The following is an 18,296-nucleotide window of genomic DNA, read 5'->3' on the forward strand; positions in this document are numbered from 1 at the left end:
AATTCACCTCTTCCCTGCTCCTTTCAGCCACCCTGATCCAGCCAGGCCTGTTGGCTGCAGCAGCAGGCCTACCAACCCGCTGGAACTGCTCAGTTATTATTCTTCACTGCAGCTAATGTGGCAAGCACGGGTTTGACTGTTCACTTTTTGTACAGAAAAAAGCTCTTATTCACCTCCTCTGTCCTCACAGGGCTTCTCAGACCTGCACCTCTGCCCCTCCAGGCTGGTGAGTTCTCAACCAGGTAACTATTCCTTCCCATAACTTGGATTACTCTTGGTCATCCTTCCTTAGGCCTTTTTCAGGTGTAAATCCAAGCCAGTGCAAGGCATCATCTGCAAAGATCCAAGAGGGAGAGTGGGCAAAGACAAACAAAACTACATGCCATAACTCCAGCTGTGTCTTCCTGTCATCTCCAAGAGTCTGAGGATGCTCAGCAGGGCCCACAACCTGCAGGACACTGATGTGGAAGTAGCCAGGATAATGGTAGAAGAGCAACTTGAACATCTCTTCACTTATACAGCAAAGGATCTTATCAAAGTTAACTCCAGTAGTAGCATCATCTCCTAGGGTAATCCCCAGTTTCCTGCAGGGAACCTGGAAAGTGCTCTATAAACTTTCACCACACAGTAACAAAATCCCAAGGTAAAGACAAAGCTCATCCCACTTCCCCAGCCTGTACAACCCTGCCAAAGTCAACCTGATGGGTGCTGATTACTGCCAGCACACTTAGCTGTAACTCAGCAGTTATCATGTCCTTCCTGCAGCCAGGAAATTGCTCCTGACACCCAGATCTCATTTCAAAGCCCAGAACAGGAAATAAGCAAGAGTCAATTTCAACTTCCACATTTCCCAAGTGACAGATATTCTACAGCAGAGACCTCTGATATTGCATGCCCAGGAACAGAAAGGTCTAGTTACCAAGAGTCAAATGCTTCACTGACAATTATTTAGGCCTGGATGCCATTCTCTGCCGTCATCTGTTGTCCTAGTAATAGATTTCCAAGAAGAAAAAAATCCATCTCTGACAAAAAGACAGTGTTTATCCATTATTATCTGCCAGATTTGTTCAGGGCTTTTTTTAAAAAACAAAACCAAAAACAACCTGCAAGTTGTTTTTTGGGGTTTTTTTTCCCTCCATAATATGGATCATTTGAGAAAGAAAGTATGAGCATTTATGCCAAACTTAATTTTATTTATTTATTTTACAAACAAAAATATACATTTATTCTATATTTTCTCTCTTTGCATCCCCTCACACACACAACAAACTTCTGCTCGAGGACCATTTTGAATATGGCCCAAAGCACTGTACATACATAAAAACACAACAGAGGAAGGTCAGTCCATGACCTAGCACAGAAGCTCCTCAGCAGCAGAATGCTGTGGCACTCCAGAAATACTGGAGTCCTGCCAGCAAAGGACAGGATGGACACATCAACCACCTGCACAGGTGATCCTTCAGCACTGAATTCAGCTGATAGAATGGTAAATTCATAACCTGTTCTTCACATCACCAAGGAGGGCAGGTAAGTCCCCTCAGCCAGGGTGTTGACAGTAAGCAAATACTCCTTGGCATGGAAAAGCAGTTGCTCCTTTATTTTTCACCTGCTTTAAGACCTTAATATGTCTTGGCTCTGTCCAAAGCCCACCAATTCCAGGGAAGCTTTGTAGGTTTCCCCACACTTCCTAACAGCAGCTCAGGTACAGTGATGTGAGCAGCACAAGGAGCAGCAGCAGGACAATTCAGGCACTACATCATCCATCCCTTTCAGAGCAAGCAAGCATGGCTCAGGCTGATTCACAGCAAGCAACAGGAGGAACATGGAACACTTCTCTAATGTGGCAAGGGCTGACTTGACCAGTTGCATGTCCCACCCTCCCACAGACATTGTATGGAGGGGAAATGTGAAATGCAGTTGACCTACATGAGACAATTCAGCTCTTGCACATGGACAAACAGAAGCCTTTTTCCCCTCAAAAGTAAATGAAAAATAATAATAAAGGTGGTGGTGGTTTGTTTTCAAGGTGTCAGTGCTACTTAGAGGCCTGCAGAGCAAAGTCCACAGGCAGAACAGAGAGGCTGCATTGCTCATTAACAAAAACAGATAAGCAAAGGGCCTGCATAGTTTTGGCAACCAACATGAACTTCGTGTTCTTACCCAAACTTTATTTCCCTGTGGTGAGAACACCTGGTGGTGAATGCTTTCCCCTACCTGCTTATGATCCAAACTAACACCCCATGCTGCACCCTGCATGATGATTTCCCAGAAACTCTTACATCAATATTCTTCAGGAACAGCAGTGACTTGGGGCAAGAGATTCACACAGTCCCCAAACATTTCTATTTCCCTCTTTTCACCACCTCCAATGGCAAGTTACTATTGCTTATAGCAGACCACCTATCTGAAGGACTCGGGTAGGAAAGCACCCCCAAAGCTAGAGGAATACACGTCTTCATCCTTGGAGAGCACAGTATGTCCCAGAAACCAGCCTGATGCAGCTTTCAGCTGATCCCTGGATTGGAACACAATGTCTTGGAACCACGTGCCAGACAGCTCAGACAACAGTAGTCCCTTTTCCAGCACAGTAGAGGTTAATAGGAAGTTGCAGATAGTCTTTAGATGGACCACACTCCACATGCACATTAGTATTTTCAACATACCAGGCCATAAAACCTCAGAACTAGAAGTCTGGGAACCTGAACTGCAACGCAAGAGGACACTGCAAGAGAAACACAACTACCTTCTACTTGCCTCCTGACTTCAAACACCAGCCAGCTTGACTCTAGCATACCTACAGTGCTTGAGGGTTTCCAGTCACTAAATACTGACAAGCTCAGACTCATCATGGGCTTCTGCTCTGCCTCAAGCTCCTGAATATCCCTGGAGCTTTCATCTGCAGAGTCAGCTTCCTCCTTCAGTGAACTCTCAGGAACCTGCCAGAGCCATGAAGCAGGGTGCAGATGGAAAATGCACCCATCTCACAGGTTTTATTCTTGAAACTCAGCCCCGACTCGGTGTTGTTACCTAGGATTCCCTGGGAGCTCAGATGCACAGTGGTACAGCCTCCATAGACTGATTTCACAGCTACTTCAGCTCAGCTAGACAGCAGCATTGTCTGTCCTTCTGTCTCCCTATTGTTTAGTCAGTTCACATCCATGCTGCTAGCTACTGGCCCCCTCAAAATGCTCCCAGGGCATCAAGAACAGTTCTTTCCTCTTCATACCTCTCTTCTTCCCACACACTCAGAACACTCCTTTTAACTCCTAGCAACTGTAATTCACAATTTTCATCAGTATCAGCTGAAACCAGAGATGAACCCAGCCAACCAGCTTCCATCTTCAGACACTATCACCACCTGTGCTGTTGCAGTATGACATGACCCAAGCAGCCATGCTGCTTGAAAAAATCCCAGGACAACCACCTTTGGTTTCAACCACCAAATTCTTTCTATATATGTACAATACAGCAGTCAAATCACCACCCTCTTCCCTAAGTATCATTCCCCTGTTGGTAGACAAGTGCTTTCAGTCATCAAAAAGGAAAGAGATGCCAGTCAGGCCTGTCTTCTGGGTCATATTCACATCTGGAACACAGAGGATCAGGAAGGTTCAGTATTTATAGGTTTAGGAACAGAAATGTTCTACATTGCTCTCAGGTAGCAACAGAAAATTGTTCTTTCCAACAGGATTTGGGCTGCCAACTTAGTTCCACAATAGATTTTTGAAGTCCAAAGGAAGAGAGGAAAGCCATGGCAGCTAGCCAAGGACAGACTTCCAATGGACATTCTAACAGCTGTGGTACCAGGCAGTTTGGAAGGCAAGGAAGGAGGCATTGTGTGAAGAGAGCAGCCCTGCCTCAGGCATTGATGGCTTTCCAGCGGTCACTGTCTGTGCTGTTGATGCTGCCCACGTGATATGGCAGAGAGGCCACATCATCCAGGTAGGCTGTGGTGTCAATCTGAGTGCTTGAGTAGAACCCAGAATCCATTCCTTCCTTCTTGGCAACAGCATAAGGGTGGGGTAGGTGCACATCCACATCCTCAGGTTCATCCACCTGGCATTTATAGGAGAAAAGGATCTTCGGTTCAGACCTGCAGTGATTAAAGATTGGAAACACTTAAGCAATTTAGCATCACAGCCACTTATCCTTAACTAAAACTCAGCAGCACTAAGAAAGGGTGTATTCAGATCCTAAAAACTCTTCCCACCAGCTTTGACTCCTGAAACATACCTCACAGTACCTGAAATATATGTAAAGTAACACTAAATGTAGTTGTGGACTAAGACCTATGAGAAATAAAAATGGCAGAATCCTGACTATAGTGTGGGAAAGGTGTTCTCATCTTTGGGAGTTCTGAATTACTGAGGGCAACAGCATCCCAACACCACTGGAGTCCACAGCAGCCTGGCTACTGACACCAACAGAACAGGAGTCCACCTCAAGTTCCATGTGTGCACATCAGGAAAATCAAAATGCCAACACTTGTGGACCAGCAGTTTCCATCTCTAACACCAGATACTGTTGCCCTCTGATGTCAGAAGGCAGCAAAGGCACATTTTTATATTTATATTTTTATATTTTAGGAGTACTTCATGTTCTTGGTTACTCCAAAGTCTGTTTCTTCCTTATGGACAATGAAAGCTAAAGCCTCCACTAAAACACCCGGCTTTTCCTACCAAGATGCATCTCCCCTGAATGGCCACACGGCGGCAACCCCGACTCAGGAAATCACATTCTCGAGTGCTTTGAACCGGTGACTCTGGGGAACATTGTAGAGGAGTCCTCAGCCAAAGAGTTACCTAACTCCTAGATCCCTTCTAGAAACCTATCCCAAAACCCACCCACAAGACCATTTAACCTTCCAGGACTCAGACTTTCACTAACCAAGTTAACAATTTCAGCGGAAAAACGCTGCACTTAACAGAATGCAGACACTGAAGAAGTGATCCTCATAAATGTTTCAGAGGACTGCAGCTATCAGGTCTGCTTTGCATACAAAGGAGCCTTCAATAGAAGCAAACAGCCCTGGGTCACGTAAGAAAAACTTCAAGGCCAGGAATTAAAAACTGGTTTCCTAACTAGCATTCTAGTCACTCCCTTTATTCTACAGATGGGGAGAACTGAGGTGCAAAACAATTACATTACAATAGATACCCTCTAAACTCCTGTTCCTGGCTACTCACCCAAAGAAGCCTTTCAGGAATGCCACATAGATGAGAGGTGCAAAGAAGCTGAAGTAAAGGAACGTGGTAACATCAACACAGCTGTCAACAGCAAAAGGGAACATGGAAAATTTAGCATTTGAGTACAATACAGCTGAATAACATCCCAGAATGATCCAGCTTCCCTCCAGAGTGTCCAAGCAGAGGACAAGAAAAGTCTTATGCTAAACAAATTCACACTGAAGCAAAGTAAATGACATTGCCATGACATGTGTCACAGCTCCTTGGACACTCAGGCAACCACGCCAAGACCCAAGGTCTGACCAAGAGCAGGGTCAGTGCTCCCAATTTGGATGGACAGAAGTGACAGTGATCCCTGCAGAATGAGATTCCAGGTATATATAAGGGTATCTCCATGGTATTTCTAGCAAACAGACTATTTCCTCCCTTATTCCCTATAAAGCACAAGCCAGTGGACAAGCATCAGTGGCTTCCAACTATTACTCACTCACCACCTCAAGACCACCTCAGAGAGTATGCAGCTCCACAGACATCTCTACTGTGAGTTTCCTGACCACTCTGAGGTCTTTTGGCACAGAACAGAACCAACAGCTTTATTCCTTCTTAGAAACACAGAACAAGTGTGTTTCCTTGGGAGATGCAGTGTTAAGGACACTCAATTGCAACACAAGAAACTGGGCTGCAGACCCCCTCCCCCAGCATACATACCACAGTCCTTCTATGATGTCCACACAGAGGAGGGCGCTGCCCAGGCCCTGAACCAGGTTCAGCAGTGCCAGGATTCCAGCATAAACATAAAAGCTCTTCCTGGCTGTGGGAGAGACATGGATATCAATGAAGCTCAACCTCATAAGCACCAGCCCAGTGTAAATCTGTTTGATGGAGATGGTAAACTCAACAGAAGCATCTCACCATCTTGTCTTTTTAAGAATTCCTGAAGAATTACAACTGTATTTTCCTGTTCCATGCTGGCAGGATGGATAGAGGTATAGTGGACTAAACCCTACCCTCCTGCATGTGTATACACACAAGATGGGCTGTGAAAGCACAGGGTTATGGCAATACATGGAAATAGGCAAGCCTGTGGAACCAGGGTCAGTCACATAACCAAACAAGAAAAACAGAAACCCTGCAGCTGAACCAGAGCTGTGCCCTTCCAAAGTGCCCTTCCACTAACAAAACTTTTCAGGAGACCTGGACAGGAGCACTAGGGAATGCTGGATAGTAGGCAGATCAGGCCCAGGACCACGTGTCTGTGGCACGTGCCACATATTCACTCCCCCAGGGTACACAGAGATACCAACACTATGCAGAGAGAGAACAGCCCAATGCAAATGTCTCAGTAACAGCTTCTCTCCCTATTCAAGAACTGCAGATATTCTGCAACAAAAACCAGAGAAGCATCGTAACAAAGTAAATGCACAGATAAAAATTATTAAGCAGCTCCTAATTAGCCTCTGTCACCCAGGGGATGCCCAGCACGTACACTTGAACATCATACATGCATTTCAAAGGAAGCTATTATTAAGAAGCCTTTTCTTATGGCTCTCTGAAGATTATATTTGCATTACATCTGTATCATTAACTGAGCAGTAAATCTTGTTCTCTTAATGTAATTGTTTAGCTACTGAAGTAGCAATGTAATTACTCTTACTCTGCTCTCCAAAAGGCACAACACAATGTTTTCCAGGGATAACTTAGCAGTCCTTTGCCATGTACCTGTTTCCCAAGATAGTGGGATGTCTCTGCAGTGCAACCAGATACAGGCACCTCTTACTCCCACTTGTTTTATCCTGGCACTGCCTGTCTACACTGTGGAACACACTACAGTGACTTACAGGGCAAAGAAATCCGGTCTTTCAGAGGAGTTTTTGGAAGAATCACCACCAAGGAATAGACCTGTTGAGACAAAGAACTAACTGTACCATGACTGCTTGGCAACTGAATGCAACAATCCTTGCAGGAATGGTGTGTTGTGTCACACACTCCCTAGATATCCTAGGACAGAGGAAAAGACCCCCGATATGAAACCCTGTGCAGATGTGAAGGCCCCACACTTCACACCCATCAACACACCAAGGCTGGTCACTGAGAAACAAGGAAGTGAAGAACATGTGAGTTCAGCTGGAATTCAGCTACCATAGCTGACACCACTCCCACCACACCTTTACTGCTTCAGCTTCCCCACCCTGCAAGAAGCATTAATGCTGCACTGCAGCAGGCAGGAGGGGAGCCAGGGCCTTACTGTACACAAATCATCCTCTATGCTCCTTTCAGAAAGCTGCAAAGAAGTCAGAATGCACAACATATGTCCAGTACTTACCAGAAAGAAGAAACAGGAGCTGGCAAGCCAAAAGTGTCTCCCTCCATGGCCATAGATGTTGAAGTCTTCTGCTGAGAGATGGGCATCAGGATATAGGATTTCCAGGGTGCCCTAGGAGAGAAGTGGCATCAACATGATGCTGTTACAGGCAGCATCCTCACCAGAGTGTGTGTCTGGGCAAAGGAGACTGTTTAAGAAGTTCAGAGAACAGCTGTCTTTGCCAACTAAGACCCAACCATCGCTCTGCTTAGACCAAGTTAAGCTTACACAGAAGAGGAAGAAACTGAAGACAAGGAGTGAGGGGAAAATAGTGGCAGGAATCTGCATCTGAAGGAAACCAGCAGACATAGCAGAAGAGAGACTGAATGAAGGAAGAGGGGATGCAAGCAGTTGCCTGTTTGAAAGACAGAGTTCCATTTCCATTTCTGTCTCTAAAGTAGACCTTTCCTGCTGAAACATCCAGAATATAAAAGCCCACAGTTGTGCAAGAGTTGGGGAAGGACACTGTCTCATTCACTTGAATTCCTGAAAAATTATATGAACAGAAGCTACCATACAGTGGAGAGAGAAAAGTGCTTGTAAGCACTACTGAACCCTGATACAATTCAAACGCTTGATATTTAATGATGCTCCTCCAGCTTTATCATGTGGCAATGATCAGCTCACTGCCTCCGCAAGCAAGAGCCTGGTCACAGAACAAAGATCTCTGTGTTATTCTGGCACTGCCCCAAGGACAGAGACACAGGGCTGACCACTCACATACCAAGGAGAATAAACCCAGACACACACTGCATTGTTCAGAGAGATGGAGACACAGCTAATAAACTGAGCTAGCCAGCTGCTAGTCAGAAAGGAAGCAAGAGCTCTCAGCCCTCCAAAAGTCAAGAGAGAAGAGGCCCACTGCACTGCCCTTATCTGGCAAGCACACCTCAGGTCTCTTCATCTAGTTTCCACAGCTCTTGAGGTTAGATTCAGAACTTGTGGCTCAGGTATGAAAAAAATCTCTTACTCCTGTTCCAAGATTCACTAAACAAGGCAATCCATCTAAACCTCATCTCATTTCTTGAGAGCCATTCATACCATAAAGAGGACAGGAAAATACTGGTGTATGGTCTGGGAATCCTCCAGTGTTGCCAGCAGCACCCAGCTTCCCCCAAAACCCCATTCAGAGGGCAAAGCTGGCATTTTCCAGATAGGAGTCCCACACCCATCTGCCTAACTCCAAGTCCTCTCTTCTACAAAGACTAATTCTTCTGCTTCAACATACTCACCTGGGTGACAGAATATGCCAGAGACAGCACTGTAGTGATTGCCAGAACACGTTTCACACTCGACTTGCTCTCCAGGTGACCTGGAATTAAGGAATACTGAAATTACTCAGGATACAAGCCCAGCCCTGGTAAAAATCCAAATCCAAAACCAATACAGGAAAACATTTGTATATTGAGAAACCTTCAAGGGAAGGTTAAAGCTCACTTAACCACTAGAAACTTATTCCCTGTTTGGAGAGTCAAGCCTTTCACAGACAAATAACACTTACAAAAGAACAGGTTTTCACTTGCTTTCCTTCTAATATAAAGAAAGCAACTAAGTCTTTCCACTGGGGTTACAACAAAAAAAAAAGTCAGAAATTACTCTATAGTATTTTACACTGAGATGCTGTTAATTTCTAGGGAAAAAAAAGATTATGGGAGACTGGGTTAGAACAGGGGAGAAGGGCTTACATAATTTGGAGAAATCTGCACTGGAATATGCTGGAGCAGACAATCTCCAGAAGCTCCTTCCACACTAAATTGTTCTATGAGCCCTCAAAAGATAAGAGTGTTCAGATGTCCTAATGCCTCCTCTCTGCCTCTGACCCACAGGAAAAGGTGCTTCAAATAGCATTTTCACTTGTACAACTGAAAAAAAAAAGTAGTTAAGAGATTGCAGGTACAATTAAAGCCCTTAAATGAAGCCAGGATAGAATCAAATCAACCAAGGGGAGCACAGAACCCCCCAAAGGAACCATCTTATATAAAATGGGGTTGAAGCAAAGATCAGACTGTTGATCTTTGCATAAGTCATGTTCACCCAAGCTGTGCACTCCTTCACCACATGCATGCAGGACTAACAAAGCACCTAATAGACCCTGAAATTACAGGAGCCATAGATATGTAAATATCATCAGGTTTTTGCCATTTCTAATTAAAACTGCCCCATTTATCTTTTGTCTTTATTCTACAGCTCCTTCACTTTAGAATCAGCAGCTCTGCAAACTTACAAATGCAGCCTCTGTGGAAAGAAAGGGAATAGGAAACATTTGAAGCACTCAAAAACCTCCTTACACGTACCAAAGGCAAGGCCTAGAATCACCACACTCAGTTCAATTGCCAGAAGGAAGAACCTTGTAATCTCCCACAGGATCTGAGGGATAACAGAAACCAGACAAGCATGATTAGATGGAGCCAGGAACCAGTCAAAAGTTAATACAGAAAAACTCCACTCTGCTCCAGAGGATGGCAGCCTCTGAATGGAGCAGGTCATTTCCACAAACATTCCTCATGCTTTGTAGGGATACTAATGATATGCTTGTCCCATGCCCTGTCCATACCAGTGATACAGAGAAGTTGTAGGAGTGAGCAAATAACTAGGGAGAGAGGAAGTGGCTGGGGTTTGCCACACTCAAGGACCTGTCACTTGTCTTGGATGTGTTCTTTCTGCTGTACTCCCAAGGAACACAAACTCAAGAAGGCCTTGAAATTATAATAATAAACAGGGCCAGTTCTTAAGACAGTAGATTCTGCAGTACTGTTATGGCTGAACAAACCCTATTCTGCACTCTTCCAAAGCTACTGGTCCCTAGATCTAAACCATCTTCAATTCTGAAACCCTCCCACTTCCAGTTTGCTGTTTTCATTCCCATGTTTTATTTGGTGAAAAAAGAATAAGCAGGTGAGGCAACTTTTCAGGTAGTCATGAAATAAATCAGTGCCAAACCTAGAACAAAAATTCAGATTCTGGCTTACTAATCCTTTTCCTCTGAACACTGAAGGGCACTCTCTTGAAGATACACAACATTGTAAAAGGCATTTGAGACACAATCTCAGAAAATACACAAATACACCCCTTGTGTATTTGAGAGAAAACAAGATAAACATAATAAAAACTACAGAACAAAAAAAGACAGAATGTCTGTGTTACTGCATGACCTCCCAGCAGGATGCACTTAGCAGCAACAGAGCTGAAGACAAGCACCTTCTCACCTCTTCTCCATTATTCAAGTCCTGAACCTACATCCATTCACAGAGGTGAATGAAAATGCTACAAACATCCAGCCACCCACAAGGAGTAGTGCATTATAATGTTTTGACAAGGTAACACTGAATGGAAAAGCAAAAGAACCACACTGATCTCAGAGAATAAAGCCAGAAGACCACCTGCAGGTGGTTCTTCCTCCTCTAATAGCTCAAGAGCTACAAAGCTTTTTGTAGCTCTTGTTTTAGGTAATTTTCTGCTACAAGTCAAATGCCTACAAAGGAACAGTGTGTACAAAGGTATTTCCTGTTTGCTAAGGGTTTGTCCTGTGCTCCAAATGGCCACAAGGACATTCAGATACCAGTCTCAGAAGGTATTTCAGTTCTCTTTGCTTTCAATACAAAAGATTTCAATATTTTTCAAAGAGCCACTCACCTACTGCAAGAGTAAAAGGCCAAGTCTTGACTATCCACTAAAGCTATCAGAATGTTTAGCTCTTGCAAAGCAGTCACTCCATCCCTGCAACAGGAAATTTTGCTGCCACTACTTGTGTGTCTATTTTAGGAACCCATTGTTTTACAGCCCTGGATGTTGTGAACTTTCAGATACAGCTATCAGAACAGGAATCCATAGTACATGTTGCTATGAATACTGCAAAAAACCACATTCTTTTTGTATGCACATAAAAGGGAAGCTGTGGCAGATCACTGTGATCCGAACTACACAAAGCAGAGCCTCTAAAGTCAGTGTTGTACCTACCTTGTCAGCAACTGTGGCAGCATCAGATGCACTCACAGTCATGGAGACAACAGCACGGGCAATACCAACTAAAGCCACCACAAATACCTACACAAAAAGACATCAAAGGTGAGTTCATGTCAAAAGGCACATATGCAGTAGCAAACAGAAACCTTTTGGAATACCATTTCCAGGTCAACTTTAAAGCCTGATGATGTTTACCAAGGATTTTCTGTAACAGATTGGAGTGAATTTGCCAAAGAAGATTCCTCAGGTATGTTAGATGTAGAAGTACAGACTCAGAATGTAGGAAGGAACACATTTCCTCAACTGCAAGATTGAACAGCTCTTAAGTAGTCTCATCCACTCCTTACAACAGCATCTTTACAAGCAGCCTTCCCACCCTTCAGTCCACTGGAACAGGGAAAGAGAGAAACCAGACAAAACACACAGTCCTCCAAATTACAAGCCCAAGTGCTTGGTATGACTAAAGAAAGCAATCACATCAGATAACAGAAGCCACTTGATACCAACTATCACACTTCAAATCTGTGATAAAACTGCAATCTGCAGTTCTCTCAACTTAACACTGACCATGCTCAGGAATGCAGAGGAGAAAAGTCAGCTGCAACCAACAGCTTTAAAACATCTTACCTGCTGCACAGTGCAACATAGACACTCAAGTCAGCACATGTACCACTTAAGCATCACAGCACAGAGCTCACCAAGGTTAATTTACCAACTCCTGTGCTGTCACAGCCATACTATGCAATTAAGAGCTCAGCTGGATATATCTACACTCTAAGAGAGTAGATTTTCCCACATAAAATTCCTCAAGTCACAGGCTAATTCTAATGAGGCAGGTATGAGCCAGCTAACTCTATCAGAGGACAAAAGGAGTCCAAGCTGTTTCTAGGGTCGTTGAAGAATGGAAATGACCAATAAGCCACCTACAGCAGAATGTTTGCTCCTTAGAAAAAGAAGGGATGCAAGTGGCATGAAAGAAGAACAATACAACATTCCTCCTGGGGTGGAAAACTCTGGGACAAAACACTGACAAAAAATAAAGGTTCCTGAACATAACGGTTTTCTGAAGCAGGAACAACCCTTTATGCTTCCTCTCTAAAGTCAGCAGAGACTCTTCCCAATCTATTAACTGATCTTTAATCACTGACTCCACAAGAAAGCTTTCCTTCAGTACATGACTAACTGTCCTTTGAAAAGAAATGCTCACAGAACAGACATCCTCATTCCTCAATAACATACTCTAGAACAACAAATTGAAAGTATTTTCCTCTAAGGCTCTTTCATCACTTTCTGCTTCTCACTCCATTTTGAAAAAGTCAACAGCATAAAGACAGTTTACTTTTTTCTTCCCTTTGGTTTTGCTTTATAAAGCCTTTGGCATGAACTTCTTATTGAGTCATGTGCATTACTGGAAGCACAAAGGAAGACTTAAATCCAGCTAGAAATGGCTGGTAATAATTTTTAAAGTTTGGAGCATTTGTGCACAAGCCCAGTGCCCACACTCCAGGCCTGCAAGTGCTCACAAGACATGACACCAAAGATTCAGCTGAGGCAACCAGCTCAGATTTGGTTTTGATGCTTCTTGGGCTTCACCACACCAGTACCTGCTCACAGAAGGATCTAACCCAATTCAAACACACATTTACTCACCAGTATGTAGAACGTAGTGAAGATTGGGCTGGAAGTGACCCGGATTTTGGCCCTGGCAGAGGGCAGCTTCCAGAGAAGAAACATAAAGAAAAGCACATTGGGAACCAGGAGCAGAAGATCCCAGTAGCGGACTCTGAAAAAAAGAAATAAAAGAGTTGTTTTCCTGTTTTTCAGCAGGTAGAAGGCTGGCCACCAGCTCCAGTCCCTTCTCAACCAAACGCCGAGAAAGCAAGCTCCTTCCCCTGGCCCAGGGTCAGACCACAGTCCCATTTCCTCTGTCTCACCTGGACTTCCCTATGTCCTCATAGAGCAACAACAGGCACTTGTGTGGCACAGTGATGTTGGTGTCATTGATTGCCTGAGTTGTTGTCGGGGACAAAGTTGTCACATTATCCAGTGCTGTCACCAGGGCAGTTGAATGTGTGATATTATCAGACATGGAGAATCTCACAGACATCATGGACTGGAACATCCTGGCTTCCTTCTGGTCCAGGTCAAACACAGCACAAGACAACCACAGCAGAGACAAAAAGTAACATTAAATCAGTTGTGAGTCAGAGCTAAAACACAACCCCTGCCATTAGGCCCCTGCTTCCTGCTTGTTACAGCAAATTATCATCATCTGAAAGACCGTATTACACAATGAAATGCCACCTGCCCTTACTCTAGCTCTTGAGATCAAGAAGTTGGAATCAATTATTTGATTTCAACTACTGCAATACAAAAATGAAGGCACTTACCTAAAACCTGCTGCTCTTACCAGCCTGACAGCCTGAAAGGAGAGACCCCCACATACTTTTATCCAAACAGACTGTACAGGCTATATATTCCCAAACCCAATACTGGCAGAAGCCAAGATACAGCATTTTTCTTATAGCCTAAGACACCAGAACTATTCTAATTTGAAGCACAACAGCAAGGCTGTGAAAAGACAGTGTCTTTCTAAAACCCTCTCAGCATGAAGTTCTTCAAATTCTTTACATCCGTCACCCTTGATTGCATTGCTCTCCTCAGACACAGATGAGCATCACCACTGGTGGTTTACAGACCCAGAACCAGACACAGTCCTACCTAATGGGTTTCCTAAGGTCAAACTCCCTGGCAGAGGAGAGCTAAGGTCAAACTCACAGGTGTTGTGATGCTTGGTTCTTTTGCCTGCCCCACCTTACACTTCTCCTGCCCCTAAGATGACTAGACAGAACTTCCCATTACCCTGATAAAACTATTTTGTACTGCCTTCCCTGAGAGAAGAGTCATCTTTTCTGCCATTTGTCCATTCTCCAGGCCCTGCACTGCTGTGATATTAACTATCCCTCCAGAAGTTAAAGGGAAACTCAGCTCTACCATCCATAAAACTCTATGAGTTTCATGCCTATACCAGTGGCTTTGCCAGATACCACACCAGCAGCAGTTTGTCCCTCTGTTGGTTCTACAATCACTTTGGAAGCTTAAGGAGACTATGGCACACAGTACTTTTGACCAGGATTTGGTATATATTAGAGTTCTGTCCCAATGTACCTTACTAAAACTGCTCCAGATTCAATGTATAATCTTGTGCAAACCATTTCCTCTTCCCACTCTAAAACAGCAACCCTCACCATCAGGGCACTTGACTAGCTACAGGCTGGATGTAAACACAAGCTCCTATCATCCCTCCTGGCACTCTCCAAAGAAGTGGTCACAAATGACACATTCAACAAACAAGTCTCTATCAGGTGGCATTTTAAAGATGCACATTGCTAGAGACAGCACTCTAGTAGTCTGACTTTAGCCCTGGCTGGCATGGCAAAAACTGACATCCTTGATGACAGGGCTCAGAAGGTATTTTCCCTGTGAGGTTCTGGATGACTCACAAGTTGGAAAGAATCAGCACAGCCCTGTGTCATCTGCTGAGCACCTTCCCCACAAACCGCTCTAAAGACTGTCAGCCACAGACTCTTCTTGCTTTAAGAAGCTGAGACTCTTCCCAGGTCTTCTGAGGGGATCATCTCACCCTCAGCAAACAAGCCCTCTCTTTGATTCATCCTTGCTGAAAGACACTCCCTGAAGGGGAATTTTCTCCCATGGCCACCATAAGCTGCACTGCACAAGGGACATCCTGTTAAATAAACACATGCAGACCTGGAAAGATCAACATTGTGCTGAGATGGCAAAATCCGTGCCAACAAATCCTAGCTTTAGTACAGGCTCCAGCAAACAGCCTTCATATTCCAGACTTCTCTCTCTACCCTCCAGGTTCTCACTTCTCTGAATTTACATAATTGAGAATTACTTTCTGTTAATAATTTTTGCTCCATTCTCTTTCTCTGAAACACTTCAGTAGCAGCAAGGTCAAGTATGTTCACATTTGCCAACACATTAAAAAGCCTACCTAATTTTTAAAAAAGCTGGAAAAGAGCAGAGAAAGACATCCCCAAGCATGGGCAGAACAACATCAACTGCAAACCATCACAACCTCCTGGTAGCTCTTCTGGGATAAAGAATTCAAAATGCTTTTCAGTGTGTCAGGCAGATGAGTATAAAGCTGAGAGGGAATTACATGAGAAAAACATCTTCCTTATAAAAAGAACAAACAAGCTACATTCCTTTTCCCTACAAGCCAGCACTATCACAGAACAGCAGTGAGCTGCTGATAAGAAGAGGAGTTGGCCACATTTAACTGAGCTCCATTCATGGGGTTTCAAAGAGCAAATAGAATCAAGTTCACCTCTCAGCCAGGCTGCTCACTGTGGCCTGGTATCAGCATCCAGTTGTTCCTCCCAAGAAGTACACACAAGGCAGAGCAACAGAATACCCAACATGATAAGAAAGGGCAGCCAAAGCCACCAGCCAGACAGCACAATCCCTGTGCTTTTCCAATAGCTAAGACCTACAGCAAGGAGGTAGAGAACTGTCCCATTCCTGTCATAATCACCAGTAAGAATTCCAGGACCAGGAACTGATAGCAAGGATCTGGCTAGGCTTTGTCATCTCCAGCAACACCACTCCTTACAGCACGCTGTCCAAACCCTTGCCCTGTCTAGTCCAAAATAAATCCAGTCAGCTGAGCATATCCAAGAGATCACTCACCACACCCTGCCTCCACGGAGCCCTTCACTCCAGCCAGCCCAGCCTGCACAGTGGGGGGAAAATCACCCCACAGCCACACAAAGGGAAACCAGTGCCACAGTCCTGGTCTCCCTTTTGCTCCTGGCAGGCAGCTTCATTCACCTCACAACAGAAAACAAAATAGTTTTCTACACAACAGCTGAAGACAGGCTGATTTGGCAGAGACCTATTCCTCTGACCTGGTGCTGGGATCTCAAGCTGAACTCAGATCAAGAACCTGCACAAAACTGGCAGGTTGCTGTGACAGGGCACTGGGGAAGGCTGGGCAGCACTTTCAGGGAACAAGATTGTCTCTTATCATGGGAATGTTGCTTCTTGATTTGTCACATCATAAGCTTATCAAAGCTCAGTGAAATTTCAGGCTCAAATTGCCAGCAATTCTCTGTGCTCCCAAAGTCCAACCATAGAAAGGTGAATTACACACTACCCAATATCAGCTTTAGTAAAAAAAAAGTTACTTTCTTCCTGAAAACAGTACCAGAAAATCTTGCAAGTACATACTTGGTCAAAGACAGCTCCTTAAAACTCTGCATTTGTACAAGAAAAAACTGCACTGCCTGATCCCTGCCCAATTAAATACAACTGTTACTTCAACAGCTTAAATGCTTAAAAAGAAAAAAAAAAACAACTAATTTAAAAAGCCTTTTTTCTTCTCTTCCTTTTTAAGATGATTCTTCAAGTCTCACTCCTGATCACAACAGCTGCATCTTGCATTTCAACCCTCAGAACTCCCAGGACAGGGATTTTCCACCAGGGACCAAGAATCGCTCTTTTCTCCAAGTTCCAGCCTCACACCTCACTCTGAAGTAAACATAAAGTAACTACAATGCTAAAACAACCAAAGAAACCCACCAAAAGCAGGAGAATCAACAAGGGTCCAAAACCTTTCGAGAATCCCAGCCTTTCGGAAACTGGTATCCTAAGCTTCTTGGTCAGTTTCAGTTTCTTTTCCTGGGGAAGGCGGGTGCACAGAGAACGGGCCAGAAGACAAGTGAAACGAACCAACAGCACACGGTCCCATCGTTCGACCCCGGCGAGGAAGCAACACCTGCTGCAGGGGCTGCTGAAGGAACCAGGAGGCGGCAGAAAAACCTCAAGTTACTTTCCGCCCTCCAGGCTGGGCAAAAGTGCCTCTGGAGGCTCCTGCTGCCGGAGGGCTCCCCGGCTGCACAGGGGAGCCCGGAGCTGCCTTCCAGGGACCCGCTGAGCTGTTTGCAAAGGGCAGAAACCGGGAAAGCAGCGACGTCCCCCCCGGCCACCGGTCACCCCCGAGCCGGCCCCGGCCCGGGCACGGAGCTCGGGCCCTGCCGGACAAACCCAGGGCAGCTGGGAAGCGAGAAGCGGGGCTGTTCCAGCCCGAGGGGCCCGCCCGCCGCAGCCCCGCTCTCCTCAGAGGGCCGCGGCCCCCGCCGCCGCCAGGCCGTGCCACCGGAGCCGGCCCCTCCGCCCCGGGATGAACTGCCCCGACACCCCTGCCCGTAAAACCCCCTCCCGGTGCCGTCCCCGCTCCTACCCGCCGCGGGCCGGCCCGCCCGGCCTCCCCGGCCGCGACGCTCAGTCGCGGGGGCCCAGCCCCGCCATCCCAGGCCCCGCCGCTCCGCTCCGCCAGGAAGCGTCGCTGAAGAGCGGCTGAAGCGGAGCGCCGCGCCGCCCCGCGGGGAGGCGGCTGCAAGGCGAGAACGGCTTTTCGGCCGGGACCAGCGGCGCTCTTGAGAGAGAGTCCCAGAGGGGAGCGCCCTTTGGACCAATCAGCGGCCAAGCGCAGAGAGAGCCCGGCCAAGAGGCCCGAAGAAACAGCGGCGCCAGCCAATGGGAAGCGGCGGGGGGCGGGACTCCGGGGGCGCCCTGCCGCCATTTAAAGGCGCTCGGTCCCCGTTTGTGTCCCCGCGGGAGGGGGAGCAGGTGCGGCGCAGGCAGGAGCCCCAAACCTGCCTTGAGGCAGGTGGGAGGAGGAGGAGGAGAAGCCCCGTGATGAGCTGACCCGCACCGCCCGGGGGACAGGCCTGCCCCGGCCGCCCGTGTGACCC

General features: G+C 45.9%; 1 protein-coding gene across 3 annotated transcripts; it reads right to left on the reverse strand.

Moving 5' to 3' along the window:
- Positions 1-1,172: 1,172 nt before the first annotated feature.
- TPRA1 (transmembrane protein adipocyte associated 1) lies at positions 1,173-17,893 on the reverse strand. 3 transcript variants are annotated; one of them, XM_051627577.1, is made up of 12 exons: positions 17,783-17,881; positions 17,154-17,332; positions 13,446-13,645; positions 13,162-13,294; positions 11,506-11,592; positions 9,843-9,915; positions 8,781-8,860; positions 7,510-7,620; positions 7,025-7,085; positions 5,895-5,997; positions 5,187-5,267; positions 1,173-4,093 (listed from the first exon to the last, which is right to left on the reverse strand). In XM_051627577.1, the coding sequence occupies exons 3-12, from the start codon at positions 13,631-13,633 to the stop codon at positions 3,859-3,861; spliced, it is 1,152 nt and encodes a 383-aa protein (XP_051483537.1). In that variant the 5' UTR covers positions 13,634-13,645; positions 17,154-17,332; positions 17,783-17,881; the 3' UTR covers positions 1,173-3,858. The 3 variants fall into 3 exon arrangements, with proteins under 3 accessions (XP_051483537.1, XP_051483535.1, XP_051483534.1); XM_051627575.1 differs by having other exon boundaries at positions 17,122-17,332; XM_051627574.1 differs by lacking the exon at positions 17,154-17,332 and having other exon boundaries at positions 17,783-17,893.
- Positions 17,894-18,296: the final 403 nt, after the last annotated feature.

Source organism: Apus apus, chromosome 9 (genome assembly GCF_020740795.1).
Source record: "Apus apus isolate bApuApu2 chromosome 9, bApuApu2.pri.cur, whole genome shotgun sequence".
NCBI lineage: Eukaryota > Metazoa > Chordata > Aves > Apodiformes > Apodidae > Apus > Apus apus.

Excerpts from the sequence above, each read along its gene's own strand:
- TPRA1 (XM_051627574.1), bottom strand. The coding sequence starts at position 13,633 with ATGTTCCAGTCCATGATGTCTGTGAGATTCTCCATGTCTGATAATATC. Across the intron at positions 9,916-11,505 it reads CTGCCACAGTTGCTGACAAG|ATCCTGTGGGAGATTACAAG; the intron begins GTAGGTACAACA and ends GTTATCCCTCAG. Across the intron at positions 8,861-9,842 it reads GATTCTAGGCCTTGCCTTTG|GTCACCTGGAGAGCAAGTCG; the intron begins GTACGTGTAAGG and ends CCTTAATTCCAG.